The sequence below is a fragment of the Daphnia pulex genome, chromosome 3 (genome assembly GCF_021134715.1).
Source record: "Daphnia pulex isolate KAP4 chromosome 3, ASM2113471v1".
In the NCBI taxonomy this organism is placed as follows: Eukaryota; Metazoa; Arthropoda; class Branchiopoda; order Diplostraca; family Daphniidae; genus Daphnia; species Daphnia pulex.
Window position 1 is genome coordinate 1,187,267 of NC_060019.1, and position 19,333 is coordinate 1,206,599.

Below are 19,333 nucleotides of genomic sequence, written 5' to 3' on the forward strand. Positions count from 1 at the left end.
AAGGAAAATAAAATTTAGTTCATCTAGTGTATTTTTTTATATTTATTACAGATATTACATGGTTAAGGTTTAACATTGGTTTATAGAGTTAAGGGTATAGATTTAGGGGTTGGTAGGTGTATATTTACGGGGTTTGAAGGATTGGAAGGTATATATTTTTGGGGTTTGGAGATTAATTGGTAGGGATACATTAGTAGGGTTATAAATTAACGGGATTTTTATCCAAACTTGAAATATCCTCCCTCCCCCCTCCAATATCCACCACTTTACTTTCCCAACCCCAAAAACATGTTTATTATTTGTTTGACATAAACACATCCCCATATTTTTTTTTTGTTTCTTCTTAACATATTAAAGCACTACATTGATACAATGCCAATTTAATAAAGTAATAATGCAACTTCGGTAACACGACACCAGCACGGCCGATGGAACTTGATGCAGAAAGATCTATCACCAGCATAGGCTGCAACAACGTACCACAGCGGACACCAACTACGCGATCATACACGATAACCTGTAACCAAAATTAAATGATTTAATCTTCACCATCAATGGAAATGCTGTCTGAAAAGACAAATCAATGACGCTATGTGGTTTTAGTAAAACAAATATTCTGAAAACAATATCTATGATAGCTTTTGTTGAAACAAAAATAAAATGTGTGATTTGCAACAACAAAGAAGAAAGAGAAGCTAAGATTTTAACTGAAGGTTAATCCTGGTTTTAAAAAATCAATTACTATCAAGCAGTAAATTCTCATGCAATAATAACAAAGATGACACAAGTATAGGTAAAGTATGAAACCTCTCAGTGTCAGTCAGCAAGCTTTTTGAATCAGTCAGACTATTAGAAAGTTGATTGAAATATTTACTTCAGTTGTTCATGTTTCTTCATTTGATGAAACACACAGCAGTACAGGTAGAAGAGGGACACCCTTTACCAGCTGGCTGCATCAAATCCATGTTAACATTGGGCAGCAATGACGAAGCTCAGACTTTACCAGACTGTTTATAAAAAAAAAAAAAAAAAAAAAACTCAATTACTATCAAGGACACAGCGTCTCAAATGACAAAAACAAAAAGTGACAGAAGTTAAAGTTAACTACACAATCCTTCAGAATAAATGTTGCTAAGGATCCTACAACTAGCAAGCTTTTCCGAGGTTATTAAGTTCTACAACAGGAAAGTTAAGACATAGTCACCAACTAAGTCTCACAGTTAGAAAGTTGAACATATATACCTGAAGTGTTTCTTACAAAACGTACAGCCGGTACGTACAGGAAAAAGAGACGACATCTTGGCAAAATGTAGGCCACATAATCAGCTGAAATTTCCAAGTAGAAATTAATAGGCTAGGTTACCACACAAACACAAACAACTAAATTCACACACAAATAATTAAGATCCAGTCACATCTAACAATCCATAAAGGAAATAACATTTTTATGAAGAAAACTGTACAGAAGGAAAATACGGCGTACGGATTAACTAACGATACCTTTCAATCAACAATCACAATCAGTGCTACAAAAAAAAGGCGGCGGTCTTACGTAACGAAGACATATTGTTCCATATCAGTAGCTGTAAATGTGAATCATAGATGGCGATGAAACTTGTCTTTTAGTCTGCTAAAAAAGAGTCGGACGAAACAAAAAAGAAAAAAAAAAGAAAGCGGGACCCACTGGATAGTAATCTGAAAATAATTGAAAATATTTGAATATTGTACCAAACACTAGACGATAGAATAATGAAATTACTATAACTAGCCATTATTGAGAGATAAAGAACTATACTTAAGCACTTTAGTAAAACTACAACTTAATTAAAACTCACAGACACACACAGAAATCTAACCTTTTGGGAAGTAGCGAGATGTCCAGATGACAGAAACGGAGTAGTAGTAGTAGCAGTAGTTGTTGTGTGGGTGTGGGTGTGGATGTTTGGGTTTCACTTTTTTCCGACCGTTTTAGTTTCGTGAAAGTGACTTTCTTTCCATTGGTTGGAGTAGCTGAAGAAATCCTGTCAAACACTTCCTGCCGCCACATCCGCAAATGGATTATCAATCTCTTTCAAAATGTGGCGTCGGAGGATTATGGGATTAGACTGGGCTTAGGTTACGCCATGGTTGGAGGCGGAGGTTGTTTGACGAGATGATCCATTTCATAACCCATCATAATCTTTTGATTATAATCCTGGCGGGAACTTTCAAACGTCCATTTCCCAACTGTCACACAAATTTCGAGCGCCAAGTGATCCAGCGGCGGAAGCGGTGCTGATAGGAGAAACTCCGTCCATTTTAAGCGACAAGACATGTCCAGGAAGTCAAATAAGGACTCTCACCTGAAAACCTGCAAAATTAACAACGTACAGAAAACAATATTGAACTGTAACTCAATAGTTGCAAGGAAGATAAAATGCAAAGTAATTAAAGAATCACCTTTTATTATGAGGTAGGACAGACATGTGTTCTCTCGGGGGAAAGCACTGCCAGTCAGTTGGAAAAATAAAATGGCGAATACAGTCACGCGGCTGGAGTAGGATAGGGACTGCACAAAATCTTCAAAGGATTGTCCCATGAAGTAATAAGGCAAGCGAAGGAGCTCCTCTTCCCGGATCTACTGTCACAGGGTTTTCCCTTCAAAAAAAAAGAAGAGAAATATCATTAGAATAATTATCATCACCTGATTTCTATTGGTTATAAAGGCATCATCGCCAAGCTTTATTCGACCCTAAGTAGCCATCAACGCCTTGACAGGTAAGCGGAGCCACAGATTTACACGATACGTTCTTTTGAAGTTTAATTTTGAAATTTCTTTTTACTTAGGTTGGAAGAATTAAACAAATTCAAAAATGGATTTCAGCAATTATTTCGGCATAGTTGTTTGGTATACATGTTTAAGTCTGGGAATCATCTTACTACTGCTGTTAGTAGGTATGATAGTAATGTTAGTGAAATCAGCAATAGCGTCCTACAAGGATTGGGTCCATCCTAAGCTTCTGATTTTCTACAACCAAATTTACTGCTGGTGTGAAAAGGCCTGCGAGTCAATCTGCGATTCAGCGAAAAAACTGAGAAAAGTCAAAACACAGTTCCACAAAAACATAACAACTCTATCCAGCATCGGCAGCAAAATTTTCATAATTGGTGGGCCATCAGGCTGTGAGCCAATCGACGTATGATTAGACGTATCATGCTCCCAAACTCGGGGATTCACATTGACTGAAATTGGATTCGGATCAGGACCTGATGAGAGGACCATTTGGGTGTTCCACGGTTCCAGGATGGAATGGACGATGTGAAAATGATTTCAAACACACACGCACTGTATAGATACAACGTACGTCTAAACATCGATCACACTATTTAAAAAAGCTACTAAATAACTTTTTGACGCACCGAAATAAAAATTACGCTGTGAAATATTTTTTGCTAGAAGAAAATCTTCATAAAATACAACGGCATTCAATCCATTCTGAAATTTAAAATGAAACAGATGTACATAAACGAGTACTAAGGAGAACCAGAAGTACAATTCATTTGTACTGATGCGAATGCGATAAGTTGTCTAATATCTAATTTTATCTCGTCATCCCATTTGTTCCGATTTCATAGGGCGACAAACATGTAAACAGAAACACTGACGACTTTGTCAGGATCTTGTCGGGTCACTGGATTCACGAGCTGTTCTCATTTGAAATGCTGAAGGCGTCACTGTCATCTAATTATATCTACCACTGTTCCTATTGATCTACATTTATCCTCCCCAATGCTGTTTTGTTTTCCTCCGAATTTCAAGGGCCTCCATGACGACGAATAAGTGGGACATTGCGGTACTTTCATCTATAAGCAATGATGTGATGCCAACGGCTCCATGACAACAATATTTAAAATTCCTATATAAGCGATGCTATTTTCTTCTGGTTCCAATCTGTTTTGCATTGCCAGTGAGTGAACAAACAGATTAAAAACTTCATTCTGTCACTTGAAAAATTTGAAAAAATGGCCAGTAAATGTCGTCAAAACTATCACGGAGAGACCGAAGCTCTCGTCAACAAACAGATCAACATCGAGCAGAGTCTTTACTATCAATACTTGGCCCTGGTGAGTTTAAAACAACTTCCTATTAAAGCGAATTGTAAATGATTACCTTTTACAACGTTTGAATTTAGAGCGCCTTTTACGATCGCGATGACGTAGCCATGATCGGCTACTCTAAATACTTTCAAGAGTCAGCTGAAGAAGAAAGTGGCCATGTTCGGAAGCTCATCAAGTACCAGAATCGTCGAGGAGGACGAGTAGTTTTCACTGGGGTGGCTTCTCCCGCCGAGCAGGAATGGGCCTCCCCTTTGGCTGCCATCGAGTTTGCACTCAATCTGGAAAAGAAAGTCAATCAGGTATAAATGTGTGTAAATTTTAAACATTCATGCGTCTTATTAAACTAAAATTATCGGCGGTTGTGAACTGATTTTCGTATTAAAGTCGCTGCTGGATTTGCACGCCATGGGTAGCAAGCACAGCGATCCTCATCTGTGCGACTTTCTGGATGACCACTTTCTCAAGGATCAGGTGGAGACTATCAACAAGCTGGCCAAGCATCAGACCAATTTGATCCGACTGGGTGGGGGTGGCGTTGGCTTGTTCATCTTCGACAAGGAACTGCGCTCTTAATTCGAATACTAATAGGAACTTATACGGACTAATGACTGGGAAAACCGAAGGGGGAGATCAAAATATTTAGGTTGTTTTGTTTTAACATGAAAATAAACAAGAGCAAAATACCCATCAAAGGCGAGACGTTCTTATCTTCCTCCTTTTGCTGTAAACAAGAATAATCCGCAAAGAGGAGGGGTTAAAAAGATTATCCATTTCTGTCCAACTGTTCGAATAAAGATGATGCTCGGATTATTGGTGAGCGGAGAAATCTTTCATGGGATGATCCAACACTCCATCGATGGTTATCGAGTAATCAAACGTCTAGAAATCGAGAGAGAAAATTTTATGAAACTGAATAAATAATGGCAACATTTTCATTTTTTACTGGCAGGAAACGGGAGGAAATGGGAGCCCTACTTAACAGTCATGGGTATAAGGACAAATGTTGGAGTGCACCAATTCGTTCGGCAAACGGCAGCTTTTTGGAAAAACAATGAACAACATCTATACTTCCACGGATGACGATACTGTACTTTAATACCTGGATATACTACACTTTGCCTATTGAAATAAAAACTGTCTGGATTATTTACCAATACAGCGGCAAGTTGCCCTTCCCCAAATACGGAAATACCTATAAACACACAAGTCAGACTTTCGTGCTATTTCTTTCTTTCCTTGCTCTTACATCAATTGAATTATTTAGTGATGTTACAGCTACTCGGATAGGAATACAGTGCCTTACAGGTCAATACAGCAAAAAATGAGAGCTGTAAAGTTATTTTTTACCTAGAGCATTTAAAGTTTAAAGTCACTTTTTCTAAAATATGAAAACTACAAATGGAAACAACCATTGGCCATAACCATTGAACTGGTATCGCTGTCAGTTTCCAGCAACTTGGAAGGAAAAAAATGATAAATTAATAACTTTTGACAGTTGAGTTTCATGACTAAGCTGGATACTAAGGGAGGACATTAGAACAAATAAGCTCAGCCAAATTGGTGAGATATCTTTGAGCAAATTTGCCAAGTGGAATTCCAAGTAAAAATAAAAATCATAGACGGGTACATAAGTTCTATTCACTAATAAAGTGGAGTGAAAAGAATGTGGATTCTTGGTATTCTTGGTTACTTGACAACCTAATATTTCTAACCTATTGACCAGCCTATTGACAGACACAAAAAGATTACAAGAGCAATCTTGAACCAACTCATGGGTCTCTAGACTACGATATGCACTACCAGATAAATATGTAGATCAATTTTACAATTTCCTATGGTACTAAACAAAAAGAATGAGGACTAAAACAGGAAATATATTTTTAAATACCTTGTTTATCATTTATCTCACTGCAATTAGATTTGATTAAGAAAGTATCAGGCAGCCAAAGGAAAACGTGTTTACCATTATGCCATTATCGCGCCTCACGTCTGCTGGCTCTGTTGTCGAAATTTTGTTCTCTTAGAAATTAGAATGACTCAAATAAAAAGTTATGCAGCCCCTGTTATTTAAATTTATTTATAAATTACTACACTAATTATAAACAATTTCAAATAATCGCATTAATTCTTTTTTTGTATGTAACATGGGTAAGAGACACGGCAACCTCTGATAAGTAAACGCCAAAATTTCAAATGTCTTTTCGCAGTTGTATAATGCAGCAATACGTTAACGGGGTTTTCTTATAATTTATATATCCTTTGGCATCCTGCTTGTTTTTATGCGAGAACCACGAAATCAACGTCACATTTAACATCTTTTTGTGTAATGTGCCGACGATGACAAATTTCAGGAGAGATTTTCACCTCTCCTTATTATTATTATAGCAACCATTAATTGGTTGCTCTTCCTGCCCTGGAAAAACTGAACCTGAATAGAATCTAGAAGTCTGAAAGCCTAGCGGAGAAATTTAGAAATCTAAAAGTTGTAAAAAGAATTATATTTATTATTGAAAAATTCAAATATTGCAAGCTTATAATTTAATTGCTGAAATGGTTGTTCTAACAATTGTACGATGTAAGTAGATTAATCAAATAAAAAGCAAAAAAGTTTAGCTATAATATGCGCCATGTCACGTGATCTTTGTTTTAATTAATGAAATGCCTATCGTTCTCGCTAAACAGGAGGTTTCTATTCTCTTTCATCAGCGGTGTCCATCTTGATTTCAGATTCGTGTGTCGTATCCAGGTTGTTTGATATACGTAGGCCTAAGTGATAGATCATCTCTTTCGAATTTTCGCGCTCTTCTTGGGATATTTGTGAAATGATGAGGAATAATCGGCAGCATATAAAATGAATTTTTTATTATTTATCAGATGACTAGAAATTAGCATTTGCATCATTGTAAAAGTTAACTGACCGTACAACCATTTAATAGTGGGTTCGAAAATGTTATTTTTCTTAGTTATATATTAGTTCGATTATTATTTTCCAGAATACTGTTGTGTTCAAAATCTGTTGATTATGGCAGTATAAGCTATTACAAAGATTACCTGTTATTTAGTTAGTAAAAGTTTAGCTCCGGTTGACAACAGCAGATATTTTTCAGCCAAACTGTGTGGGCTTAGTGATTTTTTAAAGGAAATGTTAGTCCATTAAGCATTAACACAGAATTTTAGGTTGTTAAACCCATTCTAAAAATAAATAAGCAAACAAAAAGTATTAATTCCCCGTTCATTGCGTTGCATGACCATGAAACCAAACCGTGAAAGTTTTTATTACGTGCGACACTTTGAACTGCCCACGGAAAAACCGTTTGTAATCTTTTCCTCCACCCACATCTTTCGGCCCTTTCCTGCGCTGAACACTTTTCTTAAAGGGGGATTGAAAAGTTCTGACATTTTTTTAAGGAGACGGGGGGATACATGGTTCTTGCCATCCTTCAATGTTGGAGATTCTTTCCACGACTTGGGATGATGAAATCCTCTCTGCAGGATCGGTGTTCCACATGTCCATGATGATATCGTGCATGGGATGCCCCTCTATTTCTGCAATGAATGCAAAACATAAAATTCAATTTGTCATTAAAATCTGATTCGTAAAAGGGAACATACCATTCATATTGACTGGCCTGGCGTTGAGAATGTTTTTTGGAATTTCATTTCTTTTACCGTAAGGATGTCTTCCGCCTAATAGATAATAGGCAAAGACTAGCCCTTCGGAAAAGACATCGCTCTTGACGGTTCCTCTTTGACGAATGGGATTTGCCACGTTTTCTCCTTCTACCGATTGTGATGAAGTTGTTTCCGATTGCATCCTACATATTTCAAGGGCATACCAATCTTCTGATCCCTTAAATTCAGAACTAATAGAATGAGTTCCTCTTTCGCTGACTGGTTTACTAAGTCCAAAATCAGCCCATTTCATTAAAACTTTTTCTCTAATGGAATCCACCCAGATGAGGACGTTTTCCGGTTTGACATCTCGATGGATCAATCTCTGTTCATGAATGTGTTCCATTCCTTTGGCCAACTGAAGACAAACATCTTTTTTTGTCGCGGGCATAGGCCCACGATATTTGTTCGGGTCCGTCTCTTGCAAAAATAGGTGATCCAGCGATGCCACGCAAAATTCCAGCACATAATATCTAATGAAAAAAAATTAAAATTTGACCTCCTTATTCATTATTGTTTAAAAAAAAATTTACTTGAAATTTTGGTCGCTTTGAACGTCAAGAAGTGTTATGACATTATGATGGTCACACTGTTGCAGTGCGGTCTCTTCTCTTTCGTTGGTGCGTTCTATTTCAATTCGCTTGACGGCAACCCTCGTCTCCTCCCAGGTTCCTTCGAAAACGTACCCGTATCTCCCTTCTCCTAGAATTCTGTTCCTGTTGATTACTAACGTCGGCGAAACACTTTCACGTGAAACAAAAAAATAATAAAAAATTAAACTTTATAGAAATCGAGTAAATGTATTTGACTTTGATTTGTTTCACCGTTGTTCTCCAGTTGCTTCGGGCTGCTGACCGGCAATCGATGATATGTTCCGGATTAGACGGCAAAACAAATTTAACAATTGGTTCCTACACGTTAAACTTACTTTTACATTTCTGAAATAGTTTTGTGTACGCAAAGAATTATAAGCCTTTTTACTTGAGACGTCGCAGGTTTAAATAAATGAATGTAAACATCTTTCTTGATAAACGCCGACCGATGAAACCGTTGGATTTGTTGAATCCTGAGGGACCCAGAGATAGTGGGCGGTAATTAACCGAAGCTTCGGCTTGCCTTTGTAGTGTTAGTTCCTGTAGGATATGTTAATTGAATTGCATTTAGTGTGTCTATTTTGAAATTGCTCTATTGTTTCAATGAAAGTTAACTGAAGTGAATGCATACGCTGAATGCGACTTGTAAGGCCTAAGCTGTTTTAAATTAAAAATACTACAACTCATTGTTTTACTACCTTAACAATTAAAGTATTCACTGAACTGGTCGTTTGTTTTGACGAGTTGCTTTGCTCACATCAAAAATTGAAAAACAAACACGGAAAAAGTTCCACTTCACTTTTTCGATGTGTAAACCGAATGAGAGCCGCTAACAATCCTTATCTAGGCCATTCTTCAGTCGATTATGGAACTTCACTTAACTTTTAATCGGTCGACATCTATACTCGCCTCCGCGAACGCGGAGAGCAAAGCTTACCTTGGGAGACTGATGAGTTACTAAAAGAATCCTTCCTTCCCATTGGGAAATAGTGGGGGTGAATCTCGAATCCAGGAGCATGCGCGTGAGTCTCTTCATTCACATGAGAGAACATTTTGCGTCGACTTGGATAAAAACGTAGTACGTGGCTCGAATTGTGGTTACTGCACTGTGGGTTAAGAAAGAATAGGGATTAATTTTTAAGTTTATATGGAGAATAGTAGCGAAAATTTGTCGTATACCAAATAGATCCTTATGAATTATCTTTCAGCAGCTCCAGCAAACTTGTAGTAACTGTAGTCAAATGTAGCCGTTTTGGAAGGCCCTATAAAAAGTAGCTTTTTGAAATAGATGAGTATTTTATTCTTCATCCGATACTGTTTGTTGGACATTGCTGCTTGGCTTGGTAATGATTCGAGAATTGCGATTCTTTCTCGAATGCCCCTGTTAGTTCCTGGACTTTTGTCTACAGAAAGGCAATAGTTCGATACTAGATGGGACAACAGAAGCAGAGTGTGTAGTGAAGTTCGGTGAAATTGTAAGCACGCCATAGTGTAAAGACCGACAGAACTTGGACTTGCTATGTCATAGGTATAAAAATAGCTTTCTCGCGTTACCAGGGCATGATTGCGTGTCCAGATCGGTCTACTAACAGATGTTTTCATTACATTTTCTAAGGTAGGTTTCCTTTGATTTTAATTATAGTTGAAAATTTGTTAACTAACTTTCAAAGGTTGGCTGAGTTGCGTTTGGTACTCAATGAAAGTTAGAGAATTAAAGATTAATTTAAGGCACATCATTTCAGCCACCAGAATAGATAACCGTACCGTATTTTCTCTACTTATTAATTATTATCCTTTCCAAATATCGAAATATTCGCCGTCTGCCTGTAGATCCCTATTCAGTTATATGGAATAGTCTTAGCGTGGCGACACAACATTTTAGTCATGATTGAGAGTGGGTTGGAAGGAATGTTCCTCTTTCAATTAGTGCGAAGACTTTTTCCTTCTGTTACGCTATTACTTTGAACCATCTCACGTAACACCTACAAAATATTTCAGGTCTCAGACGCTATGGGTTAACCCAGACGTCAGACGTTTGGCTATTTGCTCAACAGTTGCCGACATTTGTCATGGTTTAAACGACTAGCTTTTTATTGCTTTGACTATACTCCCGAAAATAGACTGAACTTTTGTTTGTGTTGAGTGCGATATGTTTACAGGGCCGTTGCCAGTTCAACTGAGTTCGGTCAAATTCCTTTGCCTGGCGTGGCGCTGAGCCAAAACCACTTTGCCAGACATTGTGTATTTTTGTTTAGTCCTAGTTTTCGAGCCTGAAATTCTTTTTTTCTAACATTCCTGCCGAATGACTCGAAATTGCATTTAATATACTCATCCTCCGAGATAGAAAGCTGATTTTTCTGCGAACAACTAAAAATAACATTAAGTGAAATTGCTTTTCTACTCGCCCTTTGGTATTCAAATCTTTTAGATGACACGATAAAAACCAGCATTTTGTTCTATAATTAACTTTGTAATACATATTTGTCTAAACTTTACTCGGCTGAGCATTAACACATCATGAAACGCTTGATCCGCAATCACATCGCAACTAGCCGGAAAATGTTACCTACATTTCTCTTTCGATTGAGCATTCTTCTTTCCGCTTATAACTAAAATTTTTTTAACCTCTTTTTAATGCGATTTTATTTTCAATTCTGAATTTCTGACAGCTCTGCCTGTCGCACAGTGAAACTGCACAATAAGCTGAAACAAGAACAAGGAACCACGACGGAAAGGGACGATTCTTCTTTCCAATTCTCTTTCCTCAATAAAAAAAATCGCAAAATAACCGTTGCGATCCTGATGCTTGTAGTAATTGAACTAACTGTAAAGAAAAGGGGAGTGCAACTAGTTTTCAGTGTTGAATTTTCCTAACAATTTTTTTTTCCTGATATCGATAATAATTAAAGGTTTCGTTAACGCATCCTTTCGATAAAATTTTAAATGAGCGCTGGGGGTGACGGTGACGACAAAAGTGTTTTGTTCTCATTGCCATTCAACTATATTGCAACTCGGATGTTACATCGAATAACCCTTTATGTAGTTTTTACTTCATTCAAGTTTGCAAACGTTAAACTTACTATTAAAGAGTTAAATAACCTCACTTACTTGACCTGTATTTTTAGTTGAGCGTCCCATAAGGTAACATCTGCAACGGACTGGATAGTGGGACGATTTGAATTACTAGCTTTTGCACTCACATGGCCAGAATAGCAGGGGCCAGAGATTTCCTTAAAACACTTTGAAAGAATGTCATATTTTTTTAATGTACCTGATATTTTATTTTGGGAATTTTCTGTTTGTGATGCTTACGTTTTACCGCATTGGGACCCAATTTCGCCATCCACCTCGTGTTGTATGAATGCTCCCGCACCAAAATAGAGAACCGGTGACGACAGTTTCATTTCATAAGTAAACGAATGAACTGCTGGATAGTACGGTTGTCTGTCTCTGCTACCTAGTAGCAAATTGGGTAACTAAAATGAAAGAAGCTTTTGTTTAAATTACAGGATCATTTAAAATTGTAAGCTACCTGCGTTAGCAAGGGCTGTTTGTGAATTTCTTTTTTATAAAAAAAAATTAATAGAATATTTGCCTACATATCTCCTACTGCAACTAGATGACTCTGTTTCGTTGAGAATAAATTCAAAAAATCATCGTAAGACGTGGGGACACTCTTGTGCGCCGTAGTGGTCGAGCGTTGGCTACTGCTGTAATAGACCGGTATGAGAGATGACGAACCCTGAACGAAAAAACCTTTTAAATAAATTTTTGCGACATTAAAATACCCTTTCAACTAACTCGCCGGAGGAGATGCGCTGAGAGGTTCAATGATGATAACGACGCTAAAGGCTGGCGAGAGAAGAGTTAGCCACCTTGTCCCATCAATTTCTCGAGCTTTCATTCTGGAATTTCTCCTCTGGCTTCATCTAGAAAATAAAAAATAGGCAAGCAAAATTGTTACAAAGGCACTGCGAGAGCCAAGAATAAAACCCCGGCCGTGTATAAGAATAAATAGGGGAACGAAACAAAAGTAACAAATTTAAATCTAAATTATAGCAAACATGTCGATGCGGTTTAGTGGCCCATTACTGTGACGGATTCCGAAGCGGAAGATCAAAATAACTACGGTAGGTTGTTTTGTTCTAGCATGAAAAATTAAAGAGTGCAAAATATACCCATCAAAGGGGAGAACGTTCTTATCTTCCTCCTTTTGCTGTAAGCAAGGATAATCCGCAAAGAGGAAGGGATAAAAAGATTATAAATTTCTGTCCAACTGTTCGAATAAAGATGATGCTCGGATTATTGGTACTCTGGTGAGCGGAGACGTCTTTCATGGGATGATCCAACGCTCCATCGATGGTTATCGAGTAATCAAACGTCTAGAAATTGAAAGAGAAATATTTATGAAACTGAATAAATAATGGCAACATTTCATTTTTTCGTTCCTCCTATATACATATCAATATTCTCTATATCCTATTTTCACTGGTAACAAACGGGAGGAAATGGGAGCCCTAATTATCGTGTTGTTTGACTTATTTCTTTCCTATATTGCTATTGCATTAAACAATTTAAACATCTTAATTTAAAACATTATTTTGTGATGTTACCGCTACTCTGTATTTGGATTCACCACCTGACAGGAGGCTAGTTTCTAAGTATGGACTAAGTTTTCTTCAAATATGCAAACCAGAAACGGAAACAGCCATTGGCCATGAACTGGTATATCACTGTCAATTTCCACTTTCCACCAAATTGGAAAGAAGAAATTAAAAAGTAATAACTAATAAGTTTGCACAGTTGAGTTTTGATGACTGAACTGGATACCCGAGGAGGACATAATATTTAGTACAAATAAGCTGAGTGAAATTGACAATGAGATCCCTGAGTGAATCCACAAAGTGAAATCGAAAGTAATATGAAAGATCATAGACAAATACACAAGTTCTATACACTAAGTAGTGTGGTTGAACAGAATGTGGATTCTTGGTATTCTTGCCTACTTAATTATCTAACCTGTTGAGAGACTTAAAACGATTGTGAGAGGTGAGAGCAATCTTGAAACAAAGCATGGGTCTCTAGACTAGGATATGCACTACAGATCAATTTGTAGATCAATTTTATACAATTTCATATCATATTAAACAAAAAGAATGAGGACTCAAACAGGAAATATATTTTTAAATACCTTGTTACCGTGTTTATCATTTATCTCACTCAAATTTGATTACGAAAATTTCAAGCAGCCAAAGGATGATGTGTTTACCATTATCGCGCCTCACGTCTGCAGTCTGCTGGCTATGTTGTCGAAATTTTGTTCTCTTAGAATGACTCTCAAAAAGAAAGTTATGCAGCCCCTTTTATTTAAATTTATTTAAAAAAAAATTACTACACTAATTATAAACAATTTCAAATTGATTCTTTTTTGGTGTGTAACGTATGTAAGAGACACGGCAACGCCTCGGTTAAGTAAACACAAAACTTTCAAATGTCTTTTCGCCGTTTTAGTAATATGTTAACGGGGTTCCACGTAATTTAGAGCTGCATCCTTTGACAACCTGGTAATCTTGTTTTCATGCCAAGAACCTAAAAATCAACGTCACATTCATCAGTTACCATCATTTCGTCTAATGTTCCGATTACAACAAGTTGATTCCATTCTCCAATAAACAAAACATCCAGTTTAGCATGTAGGCACCTTTGCAGATTAAATTAATCTTTAAGGCGTTAGGAATTTCGTCGAATAATTGAAGTTGGGATGCTGATGGATTTCCTTTTGACAAGGAAAAGTTACCAAATCAGATTGGAGAGGTGATAACGTAGAGGGCTCAGACGTGGAATAGTTAATTAGTATTGCTCTTCCTGCGCTGGAACAACCGGGCCTGGATAGAACCCTGATGTCTGAAGGCCTTGATGAGAGTTGTAGGAATCTAGAAATTGAAGAAAAATAATGGCATTTATTAATTGAAAATGGAAAACTTCAAAAGGGAGACTTAACCACAAGAATTACGAGAATAGAATCCGAGAATGGCAAATTGGATTACAGAGAGAAGTTGATGAATAATAGTGCAATTGATTATGGCGTCACGGAAGAATGCAAGGTCTTTAACGCGCAAGAATGAAGATTGAAGAGAATGAATAAGTAGTGTCCCCTATATCTTATTATATTAGTGCAATTAGACAGATTGAAAACAAAGCAAAAGCTATCTCACTTCTAGCTCACATCTTTGCTACAAATAATTTCAATAATAATCTCAAACATGGAAAAAATTGTTTTACAGCCTTCGTCTTATTAAGACAATGTTACGTGATGTTTCAAAAAAATTTTAACGAGAACATAATAGATGAAATTATCGCAATCAAAAATATGTATTCAATTTAATAAATCAACACAGCAATGAAACGGCTGAATTAACTGATTTCGAAAGGTGGGGATTTCCGCCAACTGACTAATAGAACGGAAATAATACAGTGCATAACTTGAAATGAACTACGGAACAACATCTTTGGAATAATGAACATGGCAATGAAAAAAAAATTCGCAAAGATCGTGAGTCCAAAGCAGGTCACTAACACAAATCTTTGGCAGATCATTGTTCTTTTCTTATTAAGCATCATTGCAGTTTGTTCTTGTACTTAGTATCAATGATAACGCATTTCTTCTTATTTTAACTAGAACAAATGGCCGCAGTTAGCTTCGAAAAGTTTGCAGCCAAACACATTTCGTTCCTTAATACTTAACACTCACCAACGGAATGCTTCGATAAGAAAATAACACGTCTGCATGGGATAAATGATCTTAAACCTTCTTCAGCATTGGTAGATTTAAAACGGCAGGAATGTCTATGTCTTCTAGTTTGATTGAAGATGGGCTATACGGGAAACGCACCTTAAATGCGTGTTTGGTATCCATTAGCAATATGCTCTGTGACCGCAGGTCGATCCGTTTTTCCAATTCTTCTTGCACTTTAAGGATAAAAGAAATTGGAATTCGATCTTCCAATCCATCAGCTGGCGTGTACAGATTCAGAATCTTGATGATCTGAGCGCTGGTTAATCGAGAACACATGGTGCAAATATGCCTGACGTCATCGTCGGATTCTCTAGCTTGTAACAAATGTAACAACCATGCGGCTTGGATAATAGGCTGCAGGCTATCTACGATACAAGCACTCATAGTGTCCTGTCCATGAATATCCTGGTCACGCAGCCATTGTTCGAGACGGGAAATGTTGCACCGAATCTGAATGCCTTTCGACCAGTGACACATTTCTTTACGCAGTAGGAGGTTGTTTAATGCGCACGCACAAATGTAATAAAACACCTGGCAAATAAGGAGAAAAGTTAAGTATTGAATGAAGAATGGTATGTAACCTACAAATATGCACGAAGGCAATACCTGGCGGAAAGCTTGGGCGATAAGCGTTGGGTCTACGCCATATAACTGCAACACTTCGTGGAAAATGGTTAACTCGCGCAATAAATGTGTGATCGCTTCTTGTGGGTCAACGGGACTTGTGGTATCCCTCGCTGACTCCGATCTGTAATTGCCAGACAGTATAAGATTGGAAACTTTTGGTTTATAACAATCATCAATTACCTCGCTCGGCCGCTCTGTTCCACTGGTTGCATTTGGCTAGATAGTCCAGAGATGACTTCATGTTCCAACACCGCAGTGACAATAAGCTTTTGAACACGCTCTTCCATAACTTTGATTACCGCCTAATAAATATTGCAATTATTTCATCAATTCAATAAATTTCACGACTAAGAAAAATCACCTGATAAATCCAAACAGCGATATCACTAAGAACTTGTTGGTAGTTTAGTTTGACAAATCAAAATTCCTCAAACATTGTTCATTCTGTTTTGGAGTGTTCTTCTCTTTGAATGTCTGTAAAAATCAATTACATGTTAGATAATAAGATGGGAAACGCTTGCAAATCGTAATTTACCTTTTCTCCGCTGTACTGCTTTAGACTGACTACAAGTCTGCTCGTGTTGACTAACCAAACAACCAAAGTGTCCAGATCCTCATGGTGTTTCCTTATTAGTCGACGAATCGTGTTAATAATCAGAGTTAGGATAGATTTGATTTTCGCATCGTAATTTATGGAATCAGCGTGTCGGACACACAAAAAAATGATGTATGCCGGAAGACCGGGTAACAGAGTTGACGCAACGCTTGGTTTGAGTTCTAGAAATTCACATCAAAGAAATTGTTATGAAGTTACTTTGTTCGTCACAACACCATAAGAACTCACCATAGACGAGATTCCTGGCGATCTGCTCTTCGTCGTCCATGTTAAAATCAATCATCCCAAGGTAATTCGTTTCCTTTTTACGGACAACTGGCAGCGATTCGCTTCTTTCGTTCCTGCGACTCGAATAAACTGTTTCATGCACTTCAGGGCTGGCTTCCTGATTTTCGGCAGGTACGCCCTCCTGCTTCACCTTTTTCGCCAATTTCATCTGCGATCTGTACTTTTTGAGTTGCTCGGATAGCAAATCATTATTTTCCTGGAGATCCAAATTGTCAGCCGTGAGTCGAGAAATTTCATGCTGTATGACAGCATCGGTTTGTCCTTGTGGCGTCCGATGTAAGGCCCCAGCACGAAGCTTTGCCTGCTGTTCATTATCCAATCGCAGACATTCAACTTCTTCTCTTTCAATCTGAATCTTCCGCTGAGACGAGGCTTTCTCTTCCTGTAATTCATTTTCTAGGTGCCGTATAATACGCTTTTGAGATTCAAAAGCCATCAGGATCTCGTTGTCTTCAGCAAACGGCTCTCCTCCGTTTAGAAGCGATGCGTTTAGTGTAGTTTGCTCACCAATGTCACCTCCAAGAGTCGTGTTAGCCAACAGGGTTCACAGCTGAATACATTCTTCTCGTCGTCGATCGAGCTCGTCGGACATGGCATCAAATTGGCTCATCAGCATATCCAGAATGCGGGGCAATTGAACCTCATTCTCTGTTGCAGCTTGACGACGAAGATTCTTCAAGTCATCTTTGATCTTGGCGTTTTCCATTTCGAGCTCTTGCAAGCATATCATGTCCTGAGCTCTCCTGACATCGGCAGTCGGACTTTCGCGCTCCTACTCTTCAACCCTAGCCGCCAATGATGCCTTGTCTTTTTCAACAGTCTTCAACCGCTGTTGCAGCTTGAGGACCAGACCAACATCTTCGCTGTGCAACCGATTAGGAACATGACGAACAGATCCATAGCCACCATCATCTTCAGGATCTGCGATCAATTCACTGGTATTGCTGAGCGTACTCACGTTCGAAGCGTTGCGAGAATGACCACGAATAGTTTCACTCTTGCTGCTTTTTCCTGGTTCCTCATGAAGGTGTTCAAGTTCGTCAAGTTCTCTTTCAGCTTCTTCCATTCGCTCCTCCTAAATAAGTCATATATGTTTACAAATTAGAAAAGCAGACTTTGGAATATTGTAAAATAAATACATGTTCATGTTGTTTGGCAAACCAGAAAATAATTCTTAGTAGAATATATTAAGCTAGTATTTCAATGCTTTAGCTTAGTGAATGATGAATGACGAGGTTTCATCAGTTTCAAAAAATGACCACGACAAAGAAGTTATGTTAGAAATCAGTGAATCTAATCAACTACTAATTATTAAACAATACAAAATGTTCTGATGATTATGATTTGAACATCGTTCGCTTCTCCAATACTTAATTGGCAATTAAGTACAATCCATTTTAGTCTCACGTATAGGCTTCACAGGCTATACAGCTACACAACATGCTAATGAAAACCTTTTGTTTGCTAGTAAAACTCATCTTGGTTCATTTCGTCTACTTACACATACAAAACACTGACTCACTAACAAAAAAGCTTTCTTACCATTTTAAAAATCTATTAACGATTGAAAACAGTTGAGGGAGACACACGTACAACAGGACGTAAAAGGATGAAGAAACAACAAACACTGTCGCCATTTTTAAAATGCCACGCCCCTTAACGTCACAGCGGAGTCATTTTCATCTAAAGATAAAAATTTTGAAATACACTTATCGATTGGAAAATTTTTTGAAGAATATTCCTACATTTATCAGCTTTAATTTAAATTGAAATGAATTAAGATGACAAAATAAAATTTGGAAAATGAGAGGAAATTGCGTGCTGCAAACATCGACCCAACCACGCATTTTGAAAAGGCCACGCCCATTTACGTCACATCGTAGTCGTTTTCATTTAAAATATAATATCTTTAAAAAACTTATTGACTTGATTATTGTTGAAATAGATTGGTAAAAATATAAACTTTAATTATATTATGATTTAAAATTATTCAAATCGAAATTAAATTAATAAAACTTGAAAAATGAGAGGAAATTCATTTTGCGAACGAACGGCTGCAGTGCCAAGGCAAATAAAAGGAAAGCCCGTTTAAAACAAAGTAATTTCAGTTTGCAAAACTAAAATTTGAAAATGGCAGATCTCTGTTTTCTCTTTCAATGTCTTTCTTTGTCTGAGTCTGAGAAGCGAAAGCGCACCTGTGAGTACGAGGATGAAGATATTCGACACCGCAGACCACAACGAATTCGTTTGGTCAAAACATCCTCCGAGTTAAATGTTGTTGGGCTGCGTAATGTTGGAGAGAAGATTCGTCTCAAAAGATCCAAAAAACTCCCGAAAATGGACGAAGGTGTCAGTCCCCTCTTGAAAGGTAACGGAATGGAAGTTGATGAAGACGTCGAGGAGATTGGGCGTAACTTGCCACGAGACAAATCGAACAATCGCAAAGGTCGCATCGCTACTTATCCCGAACCGAATCAGCACCTGTCCGTCCGGAACACCAACCGATTCAAGACCTTACCAACTGGCAGCAACCGAAAAGGACACAAGACCCGTCAACCCGATCGCGGAAACCGTTTGAAGAACTTATTGGTCGTGAACTTGTCCGACCGCGGCCGGATCGTGGAATTGACGGGAATTGGGTCC

At 37.7% G+C, this 19,333-nt stretch overlaps 3 protein-coding genes and 1 long non-coding RNA gene across 8 annotated transcripts; 1 reads left to right on the plus strand and 3 right to left on the minus strand.

Moving 5' to 3' along the window:
* Window positions 1-24: 24 nt before the first annotated feature.
* LOC124190926 lies at window positions 25-4,867 on the minus strand. Of its 3 annotated transcripts, XR_006873181.1 has the most exons (9): window positions 4,783-4,825; window positions 4,443-4,706; window positions 4,151-4,376; window positions 2,440-2,637; window positions 1,857-2,350; window positions 1,501-1,695; window positions 1,243-1,326; window positions 875-1,007; window positions 25-517 (listed from the first exon to the last, which is right to left on the minus strand). It is a non-coding gene; the product is annotated as an uncharacterized LOC124190926 (long non-coding RNA). The 3 variants fall into 3 exon arrangements; XR_006873180.1 differs by lacking the exon at window positions 4,443-4,706 and having other exon boundaries at window positions 4,783-4,867; XR_006873179.1 differs by lacking the exons at window positions 4,443-4,706; window positions 4,783-4,825 and having other exon boundaries at window positions 808-1,007; window positions 4,151-4,254.
* Window positions 3,919-4,795, plus strand: LOC124190924 (ferritin, heavy subunit-like). The gene is made up of 3 exons (XM_046583807.1): window positions 3,919-4,104; window positions 4,173-4,397; window positions 4,483-4,795. Exons 1-3 carry the CDS (start codon window positions 4,003-4,005, stop codon window positions 4,669-4,671), a joined length of 516 nt encoding a protein of 171 aa, XP_046439763.1. The 5' UTR covers window positions 3,919-4,002; the 3' UTR covers window positions 4,672-4,795.
* A 2,078-nt stretch (window positions 4,868-6,945) lies between the features above and the next one.
* LOC124190922 (serine/threonine-protein kinase/endoribonuclease ire-1-like) lies at window positions 6,946-13,644 on the minus strand. 3 transcript variants are annotated; one of them, XM_046583803.1, is made up of 13 exons: window positions 13,555-13,644; window positions 12,542-12,745; window positions 12,165-12,292; window positions 11,963-12,105; window positions 11,676-11,839; window positions 11,472-11,602; window positions 9,543-9,625; window positions 9,301-9,469; window positions 8,752-8,903; window positions 8,595-8,681; window positions 8,304-8,513; window positions 7,711-8,243; window positions 6,946-7,644 (listed from the first exon to the last, which is right to left on the minus strand). In XM_046583803.1, the coding sequence occupies exons 8-13, from the start codon at window positions 9,397-9,399 to the stop codon at window positions 7,502-7,504; spliced, it is 1,224 nt and encodes a 407-aa protein (XP_046439759.1). In that variant the 5' UTR covers window positions 9,400-9,469; window positions 9,543-9,625; window positions 11,472-11,602; window positions 11,676-11,839; window positions 11,963-12,105; window positions 12,165-12,292; window positions 12,542-12,745; window positions 13,555-13,644; the 3' UTR covers window positions 6,946-7,501. The 3 variants fall into 3 exon arrangements, with proteins under 3 accessions (XP_046439759.1, XP_046439761.1, XP_046439760.1); XM_046583805.1 differs by lacking the exons at window positions 9,543-9,625; window positions 11,472-11,602; window positions 11,676-11,839; ... (2 more) ...; window positions 12,542-12,745; window positions 13,555-13,644 and having other exon boundaries at window positions 9,163-9,320; XM_046583804.1 differs by lacking the exons at window positions 9,543-9,625; window positions 11,472-11,602; window positions 11,676-11,839; ... (2 more) ...; window positions 12,542-12,745; window positions 13,555-13,644 and having other exon boundaries at window positions 9,062-9,320.
* A 1,067-nt stretch (window positions 13,645-14,711) lies between these two features.
* On the minus strand, window positions 14,712-19,125 carry LOC124189830 (unconventional myosin-Va-like). Its single transcript, XM_046582305.1, is given in 8 exon segments — window positions 14,712-15,690; window positions 15,766-15,907; window positions 15,967-16,088; window positions 16,148-16,179; window positions 16,221-16,260; window positions 16,322-16,563; window positions 16,631-17,765; window positions 18,886-19,125. Coding segments are annotated over 7 exon segments (1,893 nt in total). The 5' UTR covers window positions 17,421-17,765; window positions 18,886-19,125; the 3' UTR covers window positions 14,712-15,165.
* Window positions 19,126-19,333: the final 208 nt, after the last annotated feature.